Raw genomic sequence first — 20,927 nt, 5'->3', positions numbered from 1 at the left:
GTGAAAAACTTTTAGTCTCCTTTAAAACGTTGCTTTTATTTTCCATTGTGTTGACAGAAAGCAGGGATTTAAGCTGTGAATTGCCTTGAGGCTGTGTTATCTTCCTCTACTTAGCAGCAGTTAGAACTGCTCTTTTTTGCATGCGTTGGGTGAGAGAGACAAGGGCTCAGGATGATAGAGAAAAGGGAATAAAGCTCGCATTTAACAATAATATGACACATCTATTGTACCTGTGTAGAATGGGATCTAAACCAATAATGATAGTTTCCTGAAGCTGCACACAGTAACACAGGGGGATATCCTGAGACTTAATTAATTAATGTTTTAACATGATGTGAGATCCTATGATGAGAAGTCATATGTAACTGTGAAGTCTGAATTTTATGGAGCACAACTGATATACAGTGGCATTTTCACAGAAACTGATGTGGGAGTTCACCTGCAATACATGTTAAAATTCAGATTGTCCTTGTACAAGTCCCCTTAAAGATTTTCTTCAAACTTTTTTTTTCTCTTTACATTTATTTTTCCCCATTATGGCTGTTGATCTGTGCAAAGGCAAAAATTGAAAATAATTGCTTTTATGGGGGAAAAATAAGGGGGTTCCCCGCTCTGTTTTCTATTCACTGAAAACACAGCCAAACTGTCTTTTTCAAATTTTGCAGAAAATAGAAATCTTCAGATACTGTGCCCAGATCATTTTAAGATCAGACTGGAGAAGTTTTACTTCACAGTATCATATACAATGTAATTTGAAAGGAGATGAAGGCAGCGGCTTATGGCACAGATATATGTAGTCACAAATGTCATAGAGGAGCAATGTGAATACTTGAAAAACAAAACTTCAAATGAAACCGAAAGTCAAAACATTTGATGATTACAAGGGCATGTTCTTTCTACAAAGCAAAACTAATTGCCACAAGATACCTTGAGCTGAGACATTCAGGTACATAAATTATCCATTTTTACAGATAACAAAAACATCCACAGTTTCATTACATTAGTTTAAAATTACAGAAGCCTTTCTACAAAACACCTGCCACTCTGGGCATTAGAAAAAAAGAAGAATTGAGGCTAAGAAGACACCGACAGCACTGGTGTGGCAGTCCGGATTTTGTTTGTTCTGACAAAAGCATCTAACTTCATTCTGGCCATCAGCCAATATATCAAATGGAAAATACTGTTTATGGCATTAGGAAAAATATAACATTAACCCCCCAGTGTTCCATATTAAGGGATGTACCCCCTACCATTTGCAGGTTTGAGCCCTTAGGCTCTAGCTGCTGTTTTACAGCAGCAGTGGTTTTTCTTTCTTTTGCCGTGCCTACAGACAACATAGAACAGATCCATGAGAGGAACACCGCTCCTAAATGTTAACAAATAGTGGATGGAAAGTTGCTTCTCAGCAGGAGCACCGGGTGGCACTTATTTTAAACATAGTCCTGGAGTTCAGCTGTATGACTGCACTAGTTGTAATACAGAGGTACAAACCCCAGACAGAGTTTTTGCGCTTGCCTTTCCTAGCTTTCTACCTTCCCTGGAGATATGTTTCTGTCCCAGATTATAAAGCTCCACCTGAAGGATCATTCATTCCCATTCCCCTTGTGACAAGGCAGACTCAACAAATTGCAAGTTCTGCAATGCCTTGATGAGGTTATGCAGATTCCAGTTTACGCACTGTGTGAATTCAGAACATCACAAAAACCTCCCAGCTCAATCCTCTGCCTGCTCTATCTTCTCTCCATCCCATCAGCTCTCCACAAAGCATGCCCCACTCAGCTACAGACTGAGCCATACAGTACATGTGCATTTTACCGAGGGTGACACATTTTTGTTTTTCAGTGGGATTTAAGTATTTTATCTCGTGCCTTATTGAATCTCAAATAGTATTAATGTTTTGGCTTCAGATTTTAAATAGAAACTTAGTCTAGTTCTTCATGTCCAGACTGATTATTGAAAGGAAAAAAGTATCATTCAGGTTAAGTAGGGATGGCAGATTTGAATTGACCAAAACCAATGTTTGGGGAAAACAGTCCCGTCAGGTATCTAGTTTAGAAAAAGGGTTTCTTCTTTCCTTCTCCATCACTTTCTCATGAGGAATAATAAACATGGGTTAAAATGGAAAAATGTGGGGGGAAAAAAAAAGAAAGAAGGTGCAAAACTGTTATTATACAGTGGGTCTTGTGAGTGTTGCTAGAGATAAAATATTAATGTTAGGAAAACATGTTGACATCGTCCTCTAGATGTTGTCTACAGTAGAATGTCATGTCATTGATATTTTGGTTTATTTGATTTATTTAGTCACGCAGAAAAATCTCTTTTTGGATTTCAATATTTCTTAGTACAAATTAGACAAATACAGCTGGAAATACATTTTTGAGAAGGTGGCATTCAGTGATGTTTGATGAATTTTAAATAAATAATTAGAAAATAAAAGGGAGGAGAGGAGAGGAGAGGAGAGGAGAGGAGAGGAGAGGAGAGGAGAGGAGAGGAGAGGAGAGGAGAGGAGAGGAGAGGAGAGGAGAGGAGAGGAGAGGAGAGGAGAGGAGAGGAGAGGAGAGGAGAGGAGAGGAGAGGAGAGGAGAGGAGAGGAGAGGAGAGGAGAGGAGATCTTATCTCACTGGAATAGCATGGAGGAAGCTACTGAAGTGTTGACTTTGCCCAAAAAGGTTTGGGTTTTTTTTTTTAAGGTTTTACCAGCAAAAGTGTGACATTGTTGGTGGTTTAAAAGTGTACCCAAAGGCCAACACAGAGACTGAACGCAGCTTGCTAAATGTGCTTGATTTCATTTTAATGTGCAATGCATCCTAGTTTTCTTTGTGATGCTTTGCTCTCAAGTCGAAGCTGGGGATTCAGATGCCTGGTGACTTGCAGCAGGTCCCCAGGTGTGCTGGGAAAGAAAACTGTCTGCTGTGAAAATAGCCACCAGCTCCGCCAGACAGATTCAGCCACATGCAATTCACGGTTCCTTACATGCTCTGCTGGAAAGGAGGAAAATGAACTGCAGTGTAAAACATCTGTATCAGGTATTAATTGTTGTGGTTTGCAGAACATTTTAAACTCAGATTACTGGTGTTTCTACAGGTTTCTCCCTGGTATAGTCCACAAGCCCATGTAGGATTATTCATACAGGAAACGATTCGGTTATGTGCTGAGTGAAACAGGGTGTGCAAATTAGGGTTTTTTTTATTAAAAAAGGCTGCTAGCATGGTACTGTTAGGAAAGAACAGGAACATAGAGGCACAGAGGATAGACAACTAGTGTTCTCTGATGTTGATTGCAAAACTATAATTTGTTTTAAAAATAAATTACAAGAACATTCTTAAAGTTGAAAAAAGAAACCCATTAAGTTTGCCAGGAATCTCAAAGAAACAGTATTTTATGATCATGTAATCAAAGCTTACATTTTATGTGATTTACTTTGTAACTTGAATCTAGTCTAATATATTTTAAAATTTTCCTAAATTTATTTATAAAAAAGCATGCTCAAATATAATAAATTCATTTCCTAACCACTGTAGAAGACTGCATCAATCCAGCTCAGGGCTGGGAAAGGAATAGTGACTTTTCGTCTCAACCAAAGACAATGTGGAAGAATATCCCTGGGCAAAAATGTTTTTAAATTATTTTAGATTTAATAAGGACATGTCTGCTTTTACAAACTTAAAATTTTATATAATTTTTTTTTTAGTTTTCTTTCATAATACTTGCTTTTTTATATATCATAAAAATTATCACCAATGTGGTACATATGACTGCTATTGAAGGCCTGTTGGGTAATATCAAATAATATAATATTGATTTAAAAAGAAAAATATATGTTGAAAGGCAATTTTAAAATTCTAAAATTAAATGCAAAGTTCTTAAAATGTAAAATTCTAAGACTGAAATTTATTAAAAAGTTTAATTAATTATTCTAAAATTATTTTTTACACATATTGGGAGGAAAGTAAATAGTCCAACAACAATTTATAGTAAAAATGTGAATTCTGGTCACCTCTAGGCAAGATAATTTGTGGTAAAATGACTAACACTTTGGTTTCTGTTTGCTTAACTTTTGAGATTTTTCAGTACTACCATGAGAATAATTTATATTCCAGTCCACACTGCTACAGGAAGGGACTCATAGATAACTTGTGTATCCATAAGTTATATCCTTGTGAATTTGAGCATAAGGCTTTAGGAATAGAGTAGATTTTTTTAAATGAAAAGACACAGTGTGCATGATATAATCCTGAGAAGGAAGGCAACCCAAAGGACAAGTTAGGGACTGCATATGAACACAAACTCAGTGCAATTTTTCGAGTGAAGGCAGGGGCTAAGAAGTGTGCTGGGAAATAAAAATGAACATGAGGGTCAAGGTGGAAGTGCTCCCAGTGCTTTGCAGAAGATGGCGAAGAATCTGGATTAGGTGGGGAACTAGATAAGAGGGTAACGACAATGGTGAGGATAAACTGAGTGCCTTAGTAATACCCCAAGTATTCCTCATCACTTCTGTCACTTATGGAGGAATCTATTTGACTTCCTTGATGGAGAATTTGAAAACTGCCATTAGAGGATGATCAGACTGACATTCTGACTGCCAGGAGACCATAGCTTTCTCCTCCCTTGTCCAGGGAGAGTTCAGCATCTCTGCCTCTTTAGGCAAGGGGGTGTCATACTGAATTACCTTCTGATCTTAGAGGTCTCTTCCAACGAATGATTCCATGATTCTGTGATACCTTCCCATCATTTATGTCTGTGGGTTATGAAAGAACAGGTTTGGATCCCTGTACCACTACTACCATTAACAATGTGGTAGTGTCTGATGTCAAAGAGTTTAGTTAGAGACTCACAGAAAGAATGAGCTGGCTTTTTAATCAGATATGGCAGATACCTGCCAAAAAGGGCTTACTGTACAAAGAGAAGATGGGGAGAGAGAAGAAACCAGAGCCTACCCTTAACATGACAGGTGATGACTTGCTGAGTTTTGATGATTTCCCCTGAAGAAGGGACAGATACTCAAGCTGCCTGTTGGGCAGCTCTTCAGAGATCTTGTGATGTATCTGTCACATTTAGAACTCATGCCCTGAGACCTGGGCAAACTGGCCTGCCTTGAAAAAAGAGGAAAAGCAGAGTGACACCACTGGAAAGTGCTGCTTCATCAGATCGATAGATTCAAAGATGACTAGGTTGTGTAGTTGTATGCAGTTTAAACATTTGTGCAGGGAGTCCACCCATGCAGAGTATTATTGACAGCTACAGATCAATGCTAATTTTTGATCATTTTCAACCTACAAAGACCTTTTGACCCTGTTGCCACCTTAGGGGCACTTCAAGTAGTCAAAAGCAATCACAGTAGGCAGTGTAAAATCATCAGACCCTTGAAGGCTGCGCAGCCTTGCTCGTGCCCGGGAGGAGGGCCAAGAGGTAGGAGGAAGGCAGGCCCCTTGCATTATGGATGCTGCTGCCTTTGAATGGCATGAAAGACTATGCTAATTTGTTTCCAGACTTTAAGTGACTTCTGTGCTCATGAATTAAAAAATAAACAAACAAAAAAGGCAATCTGAAGCAAATCTTGATGGATACATTATTCATGATTCATGTTCTCTTGTTTTATGTTTTGAAAAATGTGCTAAACCAAGATTTTATTTTAAATAACTTTTATCCTAATTTACAGTTGGAAGAGTGGAATTAGCCAAGGAGTGTATTTGTTGCTGTTAACAGCTTGTGCTGCCACTGGCAGCGCGTGAAGCATTTTACACAGCAAAAACAAAGGTGTGGTCCCGCCTGCAGCAGTGGTGGTGCTGGCAGTGCTGCGCAAGGGAACGGGACGGGGCTGCCAAAAGAACGGCCATGTCAAAGGCTGGGCTCTGGGCTGCAGTGCGGGGATCAGATCACGGTGGCTGGTCACAGCTTGCCTCAGGTGTCCATTTCTGTAGTGTTTACATTGAAAGGATGGGCCTTATAGGAGTGTGAGAGTGCTCACGCTTATATGTTTGCTGGATTAGTCTTAATTTAATGAATGAATGAGAATGCTTCGCAGTAGGAGACAAAGGAGGGCATGGGCTTGCAGTCCATTGGATTTCATGGTCAGTCCGTCTACGAACATCTTAATGTTCGCATTAAAATTTTATTTTGTTGGTTTGCTTTTAATGGTGAATGAAATCTGGACTGTTAGCAGTGTGTAAACATGGGATATGTGACTTCATGGCTTTGCAGACAAAGACTGGGAGAATATTCCAGGCAATGATTTTGATCCTGCGCCTATTTAAAGCTGTGTTGCTGTCCACTGAAGCCGATGGCTACAGTGCTGTACTTTACAAGGTGTGTTTTGCTATTTATATTTGACCGTTTCAGCCGGACAGTACTTATAGGCTGAAAATGTCATGGGACAACATAAAGTAAATCTTAAAATGAATCACTGAGACTGCCATCCATCCTCTTTTCGGCATCAGCCTTTGAGCTGAGCAAATTCACAAATGGCAATGGCAGCAGTGCAGGGGGAGGAAACGTGGCTCCATATTCTGGGAGTACGTCCCCTGAGCTTACTTCAAACCAAACCAAACAAAAATACATGTAAACCGTTTGCTCTTCAAGAAGTATCTGTAGGAGCCAGGGATAAAAGTCATCCCTGGAAGGAATGGTTTAGCAGTCTCCAGAGAACATGATGAACTGCAGGCAAGGAAATCCCTCCATCCTTGTTTCATTTCAAAGCATGGTGAGGATTGGAAATAATTAAATCTTGGGGTTTAGTGGGAAAATGGTAGAGGTGATGAAAAATATGCTGGTTTCCTGTTTAAAAAAGAAATCAAGTGTTTTGTAGCATTGCTGTCACAAAAGCCCACCCTGATGATGCAGCTGATTAGAAAGCAGAGCCATTGCTTTTTATATGACGTTTGTAATAATGTGTTTGTACCTTTGGAGAGCCTCCGTGTAGCCGTTCAGTGGGAGCAATTTAATGTTGTGTGCTCCCTTCCTCCCATCCCCACCCCCGAACCATGGAATGTAAATTTTAGGCTTTTAAAAGTTCTGTTTTGAAAACCTAATAGATAACTGTCCTCATAAAAACTATTAATACAGACTACATCCAACTGTAAAGCTAATTTTAATCATGTTTTGTGCCAACATAATTTCTGATGCCAGATTTTTATGCTAAGCGTGAACTCCAAGTTGAGCTCTGTTCTTTAACCTGCAGTTCATAATTTTGCATTCGGCTGTATAGGTTTTTTGGCTATGGCAGTTTGAACGCTTCCACTTTCAAGGATCTAAGCCATAAATGTTTATTAAAAGAATCTATAATGAAATCAGTTTTGTTATTTTTTTAATGGCTGCCTTGAGTATGTTGGATGACTGAATGCACGTTGTTAATCATTAAGTACTCATGTTACAAAAAGTGTTTGATAGTATTGCCATCTAGGGGCTGAACTAAATTCTCCATACTGAAATAAACTGTAATTGAACAGGTGCTGGTATTGACAATATACATATGTTTTTGCTTTATAGCCCACATGCTTTCCATGTTTCTTATGACAAAAGATATCTCTAAATGTCCCATAGCAGCCAGAGCTTTTTTATATATAATCTGTTCGAGGTGATTGCTATTTGCATTTGAGCTTATGCTTTTTTGGCAGTGATGACTGGGAATTCCTAACAAAGAATTATACTTTTTTGCATTATTAATCTTGCTAGTGTTTGCCTTGTTTAACAGAAAAAGGAATCATTTATCAGAAAAGTATGTTTATAATCTGTACTTGTGGCATCTTCAGATTTAATATTCATAATGGTCATTCAAATGCTGTGCTATATTTATCTAAAAGACTAACTCATTGTTGTGAGGAAATAACTATTTAAATATTTATGATCTAACTTTTAATATTTAAAAAAAAGAAATTAATATTTCTTTAAAATTTGTTTCTGAGTCTGATAGCTTAACAAATGTTTAAATATTAAACAATTGGAAGTGTTAGCATTTAACAACTTAATACGACTTACTGAAACAGGGAAATTGACTTCAGCTGTTTCTGCCACACGAAAGAAACTGAATTCCTGCACTCCCCTTCTTGAGATCTATATCATTAATGCAAAAGCACAACTGAGTTTAAATGTGTCAGTGATCGGCTGAACTCCTTTCTTCCTCGCTCCTCTGATGAGACAAATCTGAACAGTCTCCTACTGAGACACGCTACTCCTGTTCTTTGTTAGCTACTGTGTCTTTCGTGGCTGTGCAGAATAATACTGCGCCTGGATCGCCTTCCTGCCTAGATCTGAATTTGTGCTGAGGCTCGCTTCGCCTCATCGCTGAGTGCTTTCAGGTCTGTGTCAGCTGCTGTTTGGGGCAAGCGGGATAAAGCCCTGAGCTGCGATGCCAGTGGCCCCTTCCGGCCATGGCTGATGTCCCTCCGTCTGCATCCACCCACCTGGCCCTGCGCTGGGCTGTGGTCTAGTGCAGTGGCAGGTCAGCCCCAGCCCTGCCAGCCTTGGCAGAGCCAGGTGAGATTCACGAACAGCCCTGCTCCTCCTAACCTCTCTCCACTGGTGTGAGGTGAGCGTCTGGCGCCAGGCAGGGTCTAGCCCGCTTGCCTGTGTCCCCATCAGCAGTATGGCTGCTTCCTCCAACCTGGAGAAACAGGGAGGGTTCTTGTAAAGGCAGCGAGTTGCCCCACAATCATCTTACCTTGTGAATTTATCTCAGGTGATATCTTTACAAAGCAGGAACATAGAAACCAGTTTATCCCCCAACCCCCACCCCCCTTCACTTTTAAGGGGTTTGTTTTCAGTAAGGAAAAGAAACTGTGCTCTTGGAAACACTGCTGTCTATCCAGATTACAATGCCCTAAGTAGCTAGAACAGGACGGCACGCCTATCAAATGTCAAGTCTGCACACAAGATGTGTAAGGATTCTGTAGAGGCAGGCATCACTCATATACCACAGGTTTTTACACATGCTTGAATCCTTCAGAGTACCAAGCACTTTAATCCTCACTCAGCAAAGCTCAGACACATGCTGAACGAACTGTAAGTTGCTTGCTAGCTAGGATTTGGACTGTACAGGATACCCCAGTAGTCGGCTCCAAAAGCTCTACCATAATGTTAGGTATTTTTTAAAAAGACTAAGAGTTTCTTTTTGAGGTTCAGCTATGGAAACCCACCAAAAAAATCCTAGTAACCAGATGGGGTATTCTGCAAAGCGGTCAGAAGTGACCCAGAGCTGAGACCTCATTTTCCAAGTGACATAAACCACAGATGCTGATTACTTTTTTAACTAACTCAAACATCTGTATTCTTGCTTCAGGGAACAAAGCATCAGGCTCATTTATTTGGATTGAAACCTTTCACAACATATCATATTCATGTCGTAGCTGTAAACAATGCTGGGCAGGTTTCAAGCCCCTGGACATCTGTGCGCACGTTGGAAGCTTCACCCAGTGGCCTGGGCAACTTCACTGTGGAAAAGAAAGAAAATGGCAGGGCTCTGCTGCTAAAATGGTCAGAGCCCTCCCAACCCAATGGCGTGATTAAGGTAATCTTCATCTTGACATTTCACTTGATCAAAAAAGAGAAGGGAAATGCTGAATATCAAATTAAAACATTTTTGCTGAAAAGGACTCAATCAAATACATTATACTTTTAAAATAAGACAGAAGTCCTATGTAAGCATAAGACACTCTGTGAGTGATCTTCTTTGTGGTTATATTAAAATGAGTATTAACATTTCTGTGCTAACCCATGACTGTAAATGTCCATTTACAGTGAACCAAATTGTTTGTTTAATGTAGAGAAAGCTGCACATGAAAGCTCATAATCTTACTTGGCGTACATTAGACATCACCAAAATGTGTTTCTAGAAAACCTGGGTTTGACAGAATGTTGTTCTGAAATTTGGGGCTTCTTTTAGCTCCATGTAGCTAAACTGAGTGTAAACCTTTACCTGCAAGGTTTGCAACTTCAGGGGACTTATTTGGAGTTATTTTTCTTAAGTGATTTTCTCTAGTTACTCTGTGAGAAGCTTTGTGCTAGTCCGTGAGACTTGATAACGAACAAACATAATGAGAACTGTCACTATGTGATTCACTACTGCATCAAAAATGAAAAAATAATGAAAATTGGATCAAAACATTCCTTTTGTATCAATGATCTGTTTGTGTGCTGATTGTTACTATTAAGGAAGTAAGTTTCTGAATCATTGGTTAATAGACCTTACCCTATTGCAAAGATTAAGGTGTCTCATCTACTGGTTATTGACAAAAATTGTTGATTTATATTGGTTTTTTTACTTTTATTCTGGCTTCTGTCCTTTCTTCCCTCCCTGCCTTTTTTTTTCTTTTTCTTTCTTTATTCACCAGACCTACAATATTTTCAGCGAGGACAACCTGGAGTACAGTGGTTTATCTCGCCAGTTCCTCTTCAGGCGCCTTGAGCCGTACACCATCTATACCCTTGTACTGGAGGCTTGCAATGCGGCAGGCTGCACTCGTTCTCCACCCCAGCCGGTCCAAACAGATGAAGCACCCCCAGTGTCTCAGATGGCACCTGTAATCCAGGCAGTGAACGCTACCAATGTTGAACTGAGCTGGTTGCAGCCAATTAATCCAAATGGAAAAATAATTCGCTATGAAGTTATTCACAGATGCACAAAAGAAAATGCTGCAGGGTACAGAGCAACAACAGAAGATGAGAAAATTGTTTTCACAGAATATAACACTGAAAGTAATACATTCATATATAATGATAAAGGTTTACAGCCATGGACAAGGTATGAATATAAAATACGCACCTGGAATGCAGCAGGCTATGCTGACAGCTCCTGGACAGTGGCAAAGACTAGTCAAACTGCCCCAAAAGGTCTCGCTGTCCCCAGGTTATCCTTGGCATCAGTTAACCCCCATAAAGTGCTCATTTCATGGGCCTCCCCGGCACAGCCCAATGGTATTCTTCAGTCATACAGGCTGCTAAAGAATGATGTTCCCTATCCTTTCAGCTTTGACGCTGCTACTTTCAACTACACAGATGAAGACTTACTGCCCTATTCAAGGTACAGTTATGCGATAGTTGCCTGTACAATGGGAGGCTGCTCTACCAGTGAACCAGCTGCAATACAGACACTGGAAGCAGCTCCTGCCTTAGTGGACCCACCATCTCTGCAGGCTGTCAGTGCCACTCAAATTAATGCATCTTGGGCACCTCCCCAAATACAAAATGGAGATATCACCAAGTACATATTGAAATCAAACAACAAAGAGTATTATCCTGGCAAAAGTTTGCAAATGTTGGTTTCTAATCTACAGCCTTACACGCAGTATGATTTTGCGTTGGTTGCCTGTACTGCAGGGGGCTGCGCATCTAGCGTGTCCCAGTCAGTGATGACCATGGAGGCTGCACCATTAAATATGGAACCTCCCAGGCTGCTTGTCATGGGCTCGGAGTCAATTGAAATCACATGGAAACTCCCAGCTAACCCCAATGGTAAAATCACGAGCTACGAGCTAAGGAGGGATGGTGTACTTGTTTACTCAGGTCTGGAAAATCGGTATCTTGATTTCACCCTAATGCCAGGCATGGAGTACAGCTACACTGTCACTGCAAATAACAGTCAAGGGAGTGTGACCAGCCCACCAGCTCAGATAAAAACCAACCCCTCTGCTCCATCTGGGATGTTGCCTCCTAGGTTGCAGGCTTGGTCCTCAAAGGAGATTTTGGTGGCCTGGGATCCTCCTATCAAAGTAAATGGTGACATTAGAAATTACACAATCTCAATCCACAAGCCTGCTGAAACAGGAAAGAAAACTGTTGACTTTGATGCATCTCATGTTTCCTTTCTGAGACGGTCGTACATAGTGGCAGAGCTACAGCCATACAGTAGGTAAGTCTGGAAGACGTCGTTTCTTGAATAAATGCTGCAGGGTGGTTCAGTGGGCTGGCAGACAGCTCAACCATCTTGTTTAAACAGATAGTTAGGCCCATGGAGTTTTGTTTCCTAAAAAGCACATGATAAAACCAGGATTTTTAAAAATGTATAGTAAATCAGCTATATATCATCTTGATGAAATGCATAGGGTTGACTTAGGTTGTAATTAATACAAGGGGTAATTCAGCACTCTGTTATGGACTCCAAAACCTGCAATCTTATACTTCTGTATCTTTTGCAAGGTGCCTGCATTCAAGCATATATAGGGCTTTAGTTGACAAAGGTCGGGATGAGTAGACCGATGACCTATTAGCTAGCCCATTTACAGTGTAGCTGAGCTAAGATTAATGGAGCCATAGCAGGAACATGCTTGCACCCTTGAGTTGAAGGCAAGCAACGTGCTTATGTGAAAGCTAAAACTTAAGAAACGGTACTGGGCTCTGCTACAGAAGGAGCACACTTATACTTAAGTAATATCTTCCCCACTAATTCTTGATTATTTACCTGACCTTTCCTTATATATTTGTGTAGGCATAATTTGTGTGTATTACATGGTTGATAAGTCTGTCTACTATTTACATATAACTAATCTAAATCAAAAGAGGGAAGAGTAATAGACTGAAGCTCTATAGCTCTCAAATGATATCCAAATCATCCCTTACAATGAATCATCATTTTGAGTCATGTCATCAAAATCAAAACGATTTTGATCACTTGAATCCTGCAGATGTTAGCTCTGCTCTGAAAAAAAAAAAAACAAACAAAAAAAACCACCAAGAAATGAAAACCCTGAAGACAGTGTTCTTCCTTTGAGCTATACAAGGCACAGCACATAATCTCTGTGTTCACACAAAGTTTTTTTCTTATTAAAAATGCCAAAGACCAAGAGAAATTAAGAAATCCCCTAGATCTCATGCACAATCTGTATTTGTATTTGCAGTGTTTTAATCACTTCATTCCTGATTTGTGTTCCCAAAGGTATGAAGTACAGCTCCAAGCTTGCACAGAGCTGGGTTGTGCCTCCAGTGAGTGGGCATCGGTACGGACGCTGGAGGCGCCCCCGGCAGTGCAGCCTGCCCCTCTCATAGAAATACAGGCAACAGCCGCGGGCTTCCAGTCGACTTCTTCCGTCTTGTGGACTGGCCCACAGCAGCCAAATGGGAAGATTTTATACTATGAACTTTACAGAAGGCGAGTGACTCGAACCCACATAAATTTAGACCTCACACTTGTTTACAACGGTTCCTCAACCTCCTTCAAAGATGACAAGTTGCTGCCTTACACAGAATATGAATATCAGGTGGGAATTGAAGCCATTTAGCAGCTCTGATTATGATTTCAGTACACTTTGAGAACCTTACTTTACACTTACAGTGAACATACACATCTCATTTCTAATGTTCATAGTATTGGGATACCTGAATGATTACTGTTAATGTATTTTAAATAGTTGAGAAGTTGAAAATAATTTTGCACAAGCAACATACTCTGTCAGCATTCATTTTTCTTTAGCTTAATCGTAAGTGCCTGTGTTTCTTGTATGGTAAAAGTTTGTGTACCCTCCAGAGCTTTTGCAGGGCTCTCAAGTTATCTGAGTAGCAAGAAATTCTAGTTTTTAAAAGGCGGCTTCATTGCATTACATTTTTTTCTTCTTTTTTCCATCCTCCCCCAACCTATTATGAATTTTTACTTTATGATCGTACAGTAGTTTACATCAAGAGAGACTGGGGTTTTCTTTTTAAATTAGACATTAGGATCAGACGTAGTTTTCATGAGGGGTTCAGAAGTCAATTTGCTCTTGATGGTTGGTGTTACTTCTCATGCACACAGGTATTTTTACTATTATTTTTCTTATGAGGCAAAGATAAAGCAAGGAGAGCAGTTCTGCCATTCTTTCACCTGTAATTGTTTTCTATGTCAAAGTTACGAGTTTTAGCATAATTTTTTTTAGTCTTACAATACTAGTGATAATGTAGGGTTTTACTTGATTTCAGCCTATGAACTAAGAACTTTGCTATTTATAGCCATCTGAAATCTTTCCTGAGTTTTAATATGAATTAGTGGAGTTTAGAACCTCACCAAAAAAACAGCCTTGAATTTGTTGTTCCTAAAAGTAAGTGGATGTAGTATTGTAGCAGGATGAGGTTGATCTTTGAATATGATGTTGTCTATGAATATGCATGATTATTTGCTATTGAACAGGGTGCTGGTAAGCCTCACTACTGATTTCGCACGCAATATTTGTACGCATGATATATCTTCAAGATGAGTTTGGCAATATTCAAAAGTCTTTACAGTCTTTTTCCAAAAAAAAAAAAAAAACAACCAAACCCCAAAATTGTTCAAGCATGGATTTGTTTTGATATATATGAAACACACTGCATTCCACCTCTTGAGCTCCTGCAGGGTGTTGGCAATCTTTTTCTTACAGGCTCATTTGCTTTAGAGGATCACAAGATAATTCAGGTTGGAAGGGCTCTCAGGAGGCCATCCAGTCCAACTTGCTGCTCAAAGCATCTTGATTTAAGAGGTCAGATAAGGTTGTGCAGAGCTTTATCCAGTTCCATCTTGAAAGCCTCCAGGGAGGAAGATTGTATAACCTTTTGGGGCAGTCTGGTCCACTGCTTGACTGTCCTCATTGTGAAAAAGGGTTTTTCTTATGTTCAGTCTGAACTTTTGCTTGAACTTATACCTGTTTTCTCTTGTCCTCTCCTACCATGTACCATCGTAAGGAACCTGGACCCACCTTCTTATTAGCCTGTGTGTAGGTGCTGGGGGACTACAATCAAGTTCCTCAAAGCCATCTCTTCTCCAGGCTGAACAAGCCCAAGTCCCACAGCTTCTCCTTGTAGGCCTAGTGTTCCAATCCCCTGATTACCTTGGTGACCCTCCACTGAACTCACTCCAATTTATCAATATCTTTCATGTATTTGGGAACCAAAACGGAACAACTGCTAAGTAAAGGCATGTAATCACTTCCTTTAATTGTCTGGCTATGCTCCTGTTAAACAGCTCAAGATGCTGCTGGCCATCTTTTCTGCCAGATTGTACTGCTGGCTCATGTTCAGCTTTCTATCTACTGAGACCTCTAGGTCATTTCCAGCAGTGGTGCTTCCTAGCTGGTCAGTCCCTAACCTGTAATGCTGCAAGGAGTTGTTCCTTTCCACAAGCAAGACTTTGCATTTGTCTTGCTGAAATTCATAAAGCTCCTGATGACCCGTTCCTCTAGGCCCTTCTGAGTGGCAGACCTGCCTTTCAACATATCAACTGGTCCCCTCCAGTTTGGTGTCATCCGCAAATTTGATGAGAGTGCACTGTACAGATCAGGCTCTTTGGTAGCTGTGCTCCACTGGCTACTGTTGGGTTCTTTTTGAACAGAATCATGAAGTATTAAATCTAAGAAGTTGCTTTATCACATTAGTCTGTCCAGCTGCTGTATGTACACATGTCGTAGACTCACCGAGTCACGTAGGTTGGAAGGGAAATCCAGAGGGCATCTAGCCTAACTCCCTGCTTGAAGCATTTCCAGATAGACCAGTCTGCTCAGGGCTGTGTCCAGCTGAGTTTTGGATTGAGTTCAAGGTTGTACAGCCTGTGTGGGCACCCTGTTCCAATTTCTGACTACATATCACTTACTTTTCTTTGCATCTAATTCCCTTGTTTCAACTTGTGTCCCTTGCCTCTTGCTCCATTACTGTAAGGGTCCCAGGACCTAGAGGAAGGAATGTAGTGGCTTTCTAAATAAATCAGTTCCAGAAGCTCTAATTTGGGTAAGAAAAGGATTCTGAAGGGACAATTACAAAACTATTGAGAAGAGAGCCTAGGATGCTACTAGAAAAGTGTGGTCACTGCAGTATTCACAGAGACTTTCTTCTCTGCTTGACAATCACAAACCTCTTTTTTTTTCCTTTAGATGTTTCTGGGTTGGCAGCATGCCTGTAAGGTAACAGCCAGTGTGAAAATTGTGTCTGTTAGCTTTGTGCTGAAGGAAATGATGAGCACCTGTGAGCTGACTGCTTCTTATTGCTGACTGCAGGTCCATGTGACTTGATTTCCTTCAGTTACTTAATGATGGCTTCTTGAACCTCACAGTACGGGAGATGCTACAATGATCCTTTCCAAAGCAAAAATTATAATTACTCAAAGCCTGAAAATTTATTGCGCTTTAAATATATGAGGGTATATTTTCCAGTTGTCACTTCTCTTGTGACAAGAGCTGTTAAACCTTTCCTGGGAACAGCAGGCTTTAGGATGAACTGTTTGGTTTTAAGTTCTACTATGTACAAATATTAAGATTTCCATTTCTTTCTCCTAGCTTTCCTTTGATGCCTATATAGGACCCATCTGTTGGCCACAACAGTGTAAAGTGTGCTCTCTATTTACTGTAATTTTCTTATTGCAGAACTATAGTTAGACTAGATCTCCTTGATACTTTGGGCAGGATCTGTGAGAAACGTGAATTCAAGTGCGGATGGGCCTGAGTAGATAGCAAGTATTGTAGCAGACACAAGCCCTTGTTATTAGTTAGGAATCTTTCTTGGGTAAAGAAAAACTTCCCAAGTGGGAAGTTGTAGACATTGGTTGTGGGATATTCTCAGTTGCACCACCTTTCAATTATCTCAGTCAGAAGCTGATTTTTGCGAAGTTGATACCACAGAGACTTTCTTAAGCCAAAGGTTTTAGTGATCAATCAGTGATGAATAACAAAGAAAGCATCTCGACCAGATTCCTGTGGTTTACCATTCTGTATTCAAGACTCTGCTTTTTATCTTGTTTCTACTCCATAAACGGGCTGAGCTGTTGACTGGGACCTTAAATCATTTTCGTTTTTTTTTCACTGGTGGCCATTTATTTCACCATGAGAGGTTTTTGCATACACGTGTTTGTCTTCTGCTTATGTCACTTGCAGCAGTCCTCTGGGATCTATTTTGAGCCCCCTCCATTGTTGACAATTTATATCTTGCCTGTGAGACAAGTTATTTCTAAGTATAGGGCTTGGCTTTTGCTATTATGCTGATGAAACCCAGATTTATATTTCACTTAAACTGGATATTGATTCTGCTGTCTCTGCATTTGAGGCTTGTTTGCTGGACATAAAACTTTAAATGCAACTGAATTTCCTCCAGCAGAATGCAGATAAAATCAAAGTGCTGTGATGGGACTCTCTCCAGCATTTTTGGAGGTACTGAGATTTAGTTCAATGAACCCTGACAGCTTCTTTGGATCCGAAGTCAGGATTTTGGAGTTTGGTGGGTTTGCTGTTGTTTTTTTTTTTCCCCGGAAAATTTAGCTGAATATTTAGGGCTTATAAGACTAGATGAAAAAGTTGCACTTTCAGAAACCATGAAGTGAATTTAGAAGCTCATGGTCATCAATGGGACTATGCCCCCTAAATGCTTAGGTCACTATCGTTCAAGGAAGCACTTTTATTCTTTAGGGGACAGATCTGCATAAACATATTAGCACCTACTAGATTTCAGTGGGTTTTTAAGAGGCATTAAGGTGCCTACTGTCCTGTACTTGGGAATAATTACTTAGATCTTTGAAATTCCCTCTAGCAGTCTATTTGTACATTTAGATACTTGCATTTTTTAAAGCATCTGGCCTTTTAGACTGGAATGCTGCCTGAAATCCTCAGCTGTTTTAAACACATGCAATTGCGTGATCTCCTGAAATAACTTAACTTAAATAAACTTTATAACTCACGAGGCCTAATGAGTTTGCAAATGTAGTCTTTTGATTCCTGGAATATTTCTGAAAAAAAAATGTGTAGGTCCTTCTCAGGAATTATTGAGGACAGTGTGTGACGTTACCCTATAGCAACATACAGAGTCAGACCTGTTTTTCTCAGCTAAGGGAAGGCCCTTTTGAACAGAGAAATGTCACATTCAGTGCTATTCTGCAAAGCAGAGCTGCCGGAGTATGGTGTGATTTCCATGCAAGTGCAATGTCACTCCTCCACAATTGCACTTAATTGTGTGCTTAAGACTGCTTCTTTAGATTAATGGCTTAATGTCTTCCTGGTTTAGAACACATCCTTATTTCCATTTGGCAGGCACAGAACATGTAAAAGACAGAAAAGTAGGATTGTCCTTTTTCAGAAAGTTTTATAGCTCCCTGTAGAGGTTTATTCTCCAGAAGGACTATCCAGTGCACCAAGACAGGGTCTGCAGCGCTGAAGCTGTCTGCCTCTGACTGCTGCGGGAGGCACAGTACTCCTCTTGCTTATGAAGCATGCTTCTCACACTCCAGTTACTGTAGCCAAGTGAAGGGTCTAGGAAATACCCTGAGATATACGAGGGGAAATATGTTTTGGGTCCTCCATCTTGGACTCTCAAAGAGAAAACAAATCATATACCGACTTTGGAGGAGTGAAAAAAAATCAGTGCAAAGTCATGAAGATTAAGGAAGGACCAACTACATGGAGTGCAGAATACGTCAGCCCTCTTGGTCACTTTTCAGAGATGGCAAGAATGGCACTCGTTTTACCAGCCTGTTTGTCAAATCATTGGCTGAGCTCCAGTTTGTGCTGCTTAGTTACTGACAAACAGCTCAGTGACTTCTGTAGCTTAAAATGGGGTGAAACTGGTTTTCTGACTGGCCAGTGATGGATAGTCACCCATCTGTAATATCCCTCGCATTTGGCTGCTTTTCATCGTTTTAATTCACCATTTCTTCCCATCTCCCTGACAGAAAGATGCACTACAAAGTACCGACATAAAACAAAATGTAGGTCATTCTTGCACTCACTACTTATTAGCCTCTCTTCATTTTGTTTGGAAGAGTGTTTTTTTCTTACAATATTCATTGTGCTCTCTGCTTTCAAGTAAGAAGAGTTTCTCATACTACATCTGCACTAGGCTACCAAGTCTGACCTCAGCTTCTGAAAAGTAAAGCAGACATAACTGTATTGTTTCACTGATGTAATGGAGATCCCTACTCTAAATACCCTTTTGCAGGACGAGATGCTTCCTTTCAGCTGGTAAAGGGTACACAGTAGGGAGAGGGGCCATTTTAAACCACATGATTTCGTTCATTAAGCCCCACTTCAGGCACTATGCTTCTCTTGTCAACATCATCTTAAATTCAAGTGTGTAAACAGTGCATTGATGCAACAAACCTTGATTGAACTAAATACGGGTATTAGACTGGATTTCTTTGGTGAGACTGTTACAGCACCACCTTTGCAATACCCTTCTCAGTAAATTGTGATTCTGAAGTACCCAAAACCATGGCAAGCTACCCTTTAAAAAGACATTAGTGTGAGTACCAGGGGAAAATATACTCCAAGGCTGGAGATGACTTGATATGATTTCCTTGATTGTATCTTTTTATTTATGAGGCATAATTTATGACTGCTGAAAAGCAAACTAAAATGAGTGATGACTAACTACAGCCAAAGTAATAAATCAGAAGCGGAGAAAGAAGTGGTGATTTTGATCGAATCTATTGAATTAGCTGTTGCCCTTAGCCATTACAGGTATTGGAAAGACCTTTTAATATCTGCTTATCTCTCTCATGGGAACTTGGTAACTATCTCATTATATACCCGTAGGAAACAAATTATTTAATTTTCTACCTTTTAGAGTTAAACCTGTTTACATCTCTCATTAATTACTGGTGTTTTACTATGTTATATGAAATGAGCTTCCTTTAGAATTTGGTAATTTTGTTTAAGTCCCAAAGTGCTTGCCTGTTGTCTTTGCCTTTCCCTTCCCCAGAATGGGTTTAGTACCTTTATTATTAGCATTTGAACAGTGGAGATGAATAGCAATGTTAAGAGGCTCAAATTATCACAGTGCTAGAAGCCTGGACCTAAAAATCTATCCCATTATGTTTATGGCATCCCTAAGGATGCTAACTGAATGTTGAAGAGGAAAAAGTATGGATCTTAGGATGGGCGATCAGAAAGCACACATTTGTTTACTAGCTTTTTGTACCCCTGGCCATGAGTGGCTGCAATACTTTCTTTCCCTTGCCTTTGCTCTGTCCCCTGTAGACTGCAACCACTTTTGAAACTTTCTACCTTGCTAATACCTGCCTGATGCTGCAATACCCAGACGTGAATACATTATCCTAATGATGAATGCTAGATTTTGGTAGACAAGCTTTATGCTTTGAGCTGTGCTGATGTTGTGTAAGTAACTTCAAATTACCCAGGCGACACGCTGGTCAGTTCTGATGAAAAGAAAGGCTTGTGAAGGGTGCTGCAACTGATAATGAGAGGGAGCTGTTCTGGTTTTCTCTAATTTTAACCAGCATGATTATGGTCTCTTCAATTTTCTTGCAGGCTGCTGTTTGAACACAACTAAAAATTGGGTGCTGTGTTTCTGAACTCATCGATATCATATCTTATATGACCCTAAAATGTCTTGCTCTCTTGGAAAAGACTTACAGTGTGAAAACTCTGCATTTGTATAAGTGTAGGGTTAGAAATTGAACAAATCTAAGTCAAGAAATCCAGAGAAAAGTCTTGGAAGCGGTGCTGTGTCTTTGTGACCTCCATGAAACAACTCTAGAAATAGAAGAGTGGTACAAACTCCTCTCTGCTACTGTTTGTCTCTCCTGGCATGTGTCAAGTAGTGCCAGCATTGATTTCTTTTTGGAAAGACCAGCAGTCACAGATGTGCGCAGTCCATGGATGCCCTAAGGGCAGAGACCCAAGTCGTCCCTGACTCTTACAAAAAGGAGTAAAGAGTAGGTGCATGTGTGAAAGGGTAGCTTGGTCAGACCTCGTGGTTCCCCAGAACCTACAGCACTACCTAACTGCCCTACAGCTCTAAGCAGTGCTCAAAGTCGAAGGTAGGTTGTGATATACTAATGAGAGGGGGTTTTAAGGCAAAAGGCTGCTCTCCGGGTGCTTGCAGGAGCTCAGCGCAAGCTGCTGCCACATGCAGAGCTGAGATCTTGTCCCTCACAGGGGGACTGCAGATGAACTGCAGTGCGAAGAGACACAATGCACAGTGCCTATAGGACATGGTGGGGGCCAGGAGTTGCTACTGGTCAGTAGTCAGCTCTTTGGCTTGCTTTACTTTCTGCT

At 40.4% G+C, this 20,927-nt stretch overlaps 1 protein-coding gene across 1 annotated transcript in view; it reads left to right on the top strand.

Annotated features, from left to right (window-relative positions):
- USH2A (usherin) overlaps positions 1 to 20,927 on the top strand; it is a 395,830-nt gene that overhangs the window by 357,578 nt on the left and 17,325 nt on the right. The window contains exons 61-63 of the mRNA XM_086460628.1: positions 9,275 to 9,502; positions 10,326 to 11,842; positions 12,866 to 13,187. Of these exons, the coding sequence (XP_086316754.1) occupies positions 9,275 to 9,502; positions 10,326 to 11,842; positions 12,866 to 13,187 (2,067 nt within the window). The remainder of the gene's footprint in view (positions 1 to 9,274; positions 9,503 to 10,325; positions 11,843 to 12,865; positions 13,188 to 20,927) is intronic.

The sequence above is a fragment of the Leptosomus discolor genome, chromosome 2 (assembly GCF_034619465.1).
Source record: "Leptosomus discolor isolate bLepDis1 chromosome 2, bLepDis1.hap2, whole genome shotgun sequence".
In the NCBI taxonomy this organism is placed as follows: domain Eukaryota; kingdom Metazoa; phylum Chordata; class Aves; order Leptosomiformes; family Leptosomidae; genus Leptosomus; species Leptosomus discolor.
The sequence above is the reverse complement of the archived record's forward strand: the minus strand, read 5'-3'. Positions and strand labels throughout refer to the sequence as shown.